The sequence below is a fragment of the Gambusia affinis genome, linkage group LG09 (genome assembly GCF_019740435.1).
Source record: "Gambusia affinis linkage group LG09, SWU_Gaff_1.0, whole genome shotgun sequence".
Classification (NCBI taxonomy): Eukaryota; Metazoa; Chordata; class Actinopteri; order Cyprinodontiformes; family Poeciliidae; genus Gambusia; species Gambusia affinis.
In genome coordinates this window covers 22,007,815-22,013,871 of record NC_057876.1, presented here as the reverse complement: position 1 = coordinate 22,013,871, position 6,057 = coordinate 22,007,815, and the positions used below count along the sequence as shown (strand labels likewise).

The following is a 6,057-nucleotide window of genomic DNA, read 5'->3' as shown; positions in this document are numbered from 1 at the left end:
CAAACCAGACTTTCTAGACAAATGAACTGGATTTCGATTAAAGTGGACTAAACAGGGACGGTTAAATTTCAACTTGTTGCATCAACATCAAAATCAGAGAAGACATAAACCGTTAAGAGGTATCACACAGTTAAACTTAAAGAGGGGATTTATTCTCAAAGATCCGTCACACAGCAAAGAAAGAAAGCTGCATAGACATTTGATTATAACTGGACAATCTGGAATAAAAACAGTAAGATCAAATCTGTACTTAATACAGTTTTATTTTTATATAATATGGACTTTAATAAGGTATTTTTATCAATCAAACCTCCTCGGTTGTAATGTCAACGCTTGGCTACCCGTGTAGTTATCATTGATGAATGAATGAATACTCATCAGTAATAACCCTGTATCGATTTCAGGCTGGAAATATGCAGCCAAAACCAATTATGAATAAACTTGTGCAGCAGCGTGTGAACCAATCAATAACCTTCACGCAGCAGGGAAATAAACAAAGGGAGCATTTAATAAAGCATCGATTATTTCAAATGTTTTTTTTCTAACCAAAACAAAGAGGAGCAAAAGTAGCATGTCAGTTTTTTTACGTTAAAATGAAAGTATTAATACGTGGCATAATTTTGTGACCTGCCAAAATTGCTACATTTATTTATATACACTCACACCTACTATAAAAGATGTAGAAAAACCTAAAATTAAACAGTCAGTTTGCCCACCATGTAGTCTGAAATAAATCCAGCCTTATATTGTGTGCTTAAATACAAAAGACTGCATGTTTAACATTTTGTGAGGGAAAACTAGAGTTTTTAGAAACTTAATTTATGTTTTAAGGAATCAGTTTAGAATAATTCAGTCCAGGTTGTACATTAATGTTATTAAATTTGTTTCAGTCTCAGCATGTCTTGATGTGAAAAAGGCAGGAAAAAGTTTTTCACAAAGAGAATTGATGAATTTTTTTCCAATAATAAGACAAGAACTGCTAATTAAGTTCAGATTCTTTTTTTTTTAAAAAGTGAAATTACACCATTTAAAACTTTGAAACAGATACCAATTTCATTAGCCAATCATAGTGGGAGTACATGATATATCAAAACAGAGTATTAATTACTGGTTATGATGATTTGTTTTGTGAAAGCGAAACAAATCAGCTGAACATTTAACAAATGTTACAATTTTAGTCCAGGCTATTAAGAGAGAAAACAAACTAAAGCTAAAAGGCATCTGGATAGAAATGGTAACTTTATCTGGGTTTGGCATCATTTTATACTGAAAAGAGATGTTTTAATAAATATAGCAATAAATTAATAGCATGGTAAGTAAAAAAAAAAAATCTGTATTTTTCATTTGCATGATTTATTGTTTTTCTCTTTTCTCTCCATCTTTCTACCAAAAACTGGGTGAAAACGTCTCAGTCTGACACTTTGGCCTCAAATCAACCTTTATTTGAATTAAGATTTTTTACGGAGAGTTCATAATTCATTTTACTTGTTGTTTTATTTATTTTGGCTATTTAAAATGTCTTATAATATAGACAATATTATTGTTTATCGCAATAATTTCTGGGACAATAATCATCTAGAAAATGTTGTTATCCTGACAGATCTAATTATAAGTAGGTTTGTTCATGTCTAACAAACAGAAAGGAGGAGAAATGTTTCTAATTTGCCAGGACAGATTAGGTGAAGTCTATTTAAATCATGATGGTACATTTCCTTAAATCACTGCCAAAACCTCCCCAGCTTTAAGAAACAGTTCCCATTAGCCCATCAGGGATTTTCTGATGTTTTCCTGCAGGTCAGACATCCAGCTGCAGAGAGGAAGATGGAGGATGAGGAGAGCGGGAGGATGAAGGGATAAACCCGGACTCAGCAGCTCTCCCTCTGCCTCTTCTTATCTGCTCTCACAGCCAGTCCAGACGCAGCGCTCCCAGAGCCGGCCAAGCTTTCTTGGCATCTCCTCTTCCTCCTCCGCTGGAGAGGTGAGTTTGTCCTCCCGTCTGCACCTCTGTGTGAAGCCAGGCGCACGTCAAGCAGCGGCAGCAGAGCGCATTTAAATCATCACCTGCTGGCACCGTCAGGGCCACTAACGGCTTCACAGAATACCTTATAAAAGTACTGATTCCTCCATTTAGTCTATTCTCACGTAACGTTACACGTCTGTGAACTTTGTAATTGACAGCCATCGAAGCAGACGATTGCCATGGAGTTACTATGACAACAACAAACAAGCCAGAAGCTTAAAATTAGCTCTCGCTACAAGCTCTTATTTCTTGTTGAAAAGTTGCTAGTAAGTCACTTTTGTTGTATTAAAGTGCATTTTTATTGATAAAAGTAAACAGCGTCATCTTAATAGGCAAACGCAGTAGACAAAAACAAAATGGCTGCTGTCGGGATCGACTCCTAAAAAATGAAGAATGGAAAATGCGTACAAGATGCCTCGTAGTTCACGACTATGACACGGCCGTAAACTCCGACTGTGACACGGGCGTGAACTCCGACGTTGACACGGCCGTGAACTCCGACGATGACACGGCCGTGAACTCCGACGATGACACGGCCGTGAACTCCGACGATGACACGGCCGTGAACTCCGACGTTGACACGGCCGTGAACTCCGACGGTGACACGGGCGTGAACTCCGACGGTGACACGGGCGTGAACTCCGACGGTGACACGGGCGTGAACTCCGACTGTGACACGGGCGTGAACTCCGACTGTGACACGGGCGTGAACTCCGACTGTGACACGGGCGTGAACTCCGACTGTGACACGGGCGTGAACTCCGACTGTGACACGGCCGTGAACTCCGACTGTGACACGGCCGTGAACTCCGACTGTGACACGGGCGTGAACTCCGACTGTGACACGGGCGTGAACTCCGACGTTGACACGGGCGTGAACTCCGACGTCGACACGGGCGTGAACTCCGACGTCGACACGGGCGTGAACTCCGACGTTGACACGGGCGTGAACTCCGACGTTGACACGGGCGTGAACTACGACGTCGACACGGGCGTGAACTCCGACGTTGACACGGGCGTGAACTCCGACGTTGACACGGGCGTGAACTACGACGTCGACACGGGCGTGAACTCCGACGTCGACACGGGCGTGAACTCCGACGATGACACGGCCGTGAACTACGACGTCGACACGGGCGTGAACTCCGACGTCGACACGGCCGTGAACTACGACGATGACACGGGCGTGAACTCCGAGGATGACACGGGCGTGAACTCCGAGGATGACACGGCCGTGAACTCCGAGGATGACACGGCCGTGAACTCCGACTGTGACACAGGCGTGAACTACGACTATGACACGGGCGTGAACTACGACTATGACACGGGCGTGAACTCCGACTATGACACGGGCGTGAACTCCGACTATGACACGGGCGTGAACTACGACTATGACACGGGCGTGAACTACGACTATGACACGGGCGTGAACTACGACGATGACACGGGCGTGAACTACGACGATGACACGGGCGTGAACTACGACTATGACACGGGCGTGAACTACGACTATGACACGGGCGTGAACTACGACGATGACACGGGCGTGAACTACGACGATGACACGGGCGTGAACTACGACGATGACACGGGCGTGAACTACGACGATGACACGGGCGTGAACTCCGACTATGACACGGGCGTGAACTACGACTATGACACGGGCGTGAACTACGACGATGACACGGGCGTGAACTACGACGATGACACGGGCGTGAACTACGACGATGACACGGGCGTGAACTACGACGATGACACGGGCGTGAACTACGACGATGACACGGGCGTGAACTACGACTATGACACGGCCGTGAACTACGACTATGACACGGGCGTGAACTACGACGTTGACACGGCCGTGAACTACGACGATGACACGGCCGTGAACTACGACGATGACACGGCCGTGAACTACGACTATGACACGGCCGTGAACTACGACGTTGACACGGCCGTGAACTACGACGTTGACACGGCCGTGAACTACGACGATGACACGGGCGTGAACTACGACTATGACAGTGACTATGTCATAGCCGTGAACTACGACTACGCTAAGTCGTAACTTAGCGAACATGAAGAGAACAACATGGAGGAGGTATAATCAATGTTTAAACGGATTTTTAAAGGACATATGAACTCCTCGTGTGAATAGACTTAGACTTAGACTTAGACAGACTTTGTCATTTTGTATGCACAGGGTCTATACATAACGAAATTTCGTTGCATACGGCTCAGGACATGTTTTGAGGTTCCAATGAGGTTACTCCAGAATAAATAAAATACAATATAAAATATAAATAAGGATGTTCTGGTAATTAGCAGAGTGACTACATGGAGTAACAAACACATAGTGTTAGCTAACAGATGAACTACATTAGCTAAGCTAATTTTGCTAGTTCGACAGTAAGTACTACTGTAAATATATCTGAAATTTATCTTATCATCATACAGAGGTGTGTAGAAAAGACTGTAATTGAGTAATCACTGTAATGTAGTTACATTGTTTATACGTTAGACAGGAATGAACTTTCAATAATTCTGTCAATAGCAAGGAAATAATATGCTAGTGGATTCATAGACATAGTTCCAATGTTATGTTATAAAATGTTATTTATTTATAAAATGGCTTTCCATATTATGGCTTATAACATGAGAAAAAACTTACAAGAATACATCTTTATTTCCATTATATTATTATTTTGTTCTCAAAACTTTCTTTTCATTATTTTTATTAGTTTGGCCCTAACACTCCGTTGTAGAAAAGAAACATCAAACTTTTCAAGTTTTACTTGGAAGTTATTTTTAAAAAACCATGTGTCCTTTTTTTTTATTTCACAATTACATGTCACTTCATGTTGGTCTGTTAATGTAATAAAATGTAAACAGGTTGACTGAGTCTGAATTTAAATATCTGGAAACTGTCCTTGCTGTTAAACTCCCTCTGGACCAAAAAGCATCTCAATCCATTAAATATTCAACATATGATAATACCATGTCTGTGAACGAGGCTTCGCTTGCAGGCGTCGCATTAAAACGTCGTCTTAGAAGCTAATTATTTCTGCTGATTTGTTTATTAGTTCCTTTCCCGACCCCTGCAGACTTCCCTCTCTTTTGCTCACCACATTGTTGGTATTTGTCTGCAGTTGAGTGCATTTGCTGGTGTGGATTTGTTGTGTGTGCATTCTTTGACTCAGTGAAGTAGGTGACATCTCTGGCTCTTAGACGGCAACATCAGCAATACATAGAGTACATTAACCGCAGAGAGTCACGGTAAAGATGAGTCAGGACGGCCGCGGGGTGGGAATGATGATGAAGGGCCGGCGGGTTAATGGACATATGACTTTTAAATGAGATGCACTTAGATTGTGTTCAATATACTCCAACCGGATAAACAACAATAGCGCCATAAATATGTAACAATTATTATGCTGCAGGAAGAGAGTATAATTTATCTTCCAATTAAAAAGGGTTTAACTCACACCTCCTGTTTTGGGACAAGATGCAGCGAATGTGGCTAACAAGTTAGCTTCAGATTGTTGTCTGGGTTTATATTTGTTTATACTTAACACTTGACCCCATTCAAATAAAATTAGGGATACATTCTCCAACATCAGTACCGGCCGATATTAGTAACGTTTTAACACATCGGTATTGGTCCGATAAATAAAACTGGGCCGATATGAGCAATCTGTATTTATTTTTGTCCGTTTCTGGTTGGGATGTTTTTCTAAGACATCGAAACAGCAATAATATATATATATATATATATATATATATATATATATATATATATATATATATATATATATATATATATATATATATATATATATATAATAATGCTAGTAAATATTGGTTATCGGCCATAACAGAAATATTAATATAGGATATCAACATCAGCCCGAATTTTCATATTGGTGTATTTCTAAATTGAAAAAATCTAAACCTACTGTAAGCAATAAAATCTAAATATTTAACTCATAATAACTAATAAAAACCAGGAAACACGGTAAAGGCTAACTGAATTAGACAGA

General features: G+C 41.2%; 1 protein-coding gene across 1 annotated transcript; it reads left to right on the top strand.

The window, feature by feature from the left end:
* The first annotated feature begins 2,420 nt into the window (after nt 1-2,420).
* LOC122837469 (S-antigen protein-like) lies at nt 2,421-4,085 on the top strand. The gene has a single exon (XM_044127824.1). The coding sequence runs from the start codon at nt 2,421-2,423 to the stop codon at nt 4,083-4,085; it is 1,665 nt and encodes a 554-aa protein (XP_043983759.1).
* Nucleotides 4,086-6,057: the final 1,972 nt, after the last annotated feature.

Coding starts and splice junctions, on each gene's coding strand:
- LOC122837469 (XM_044127824.1), top strand. CDS start 2,421: ATGCGTACAAGATGCCTCGTAGTTCACGACTATGACACGGCCGTAAAC.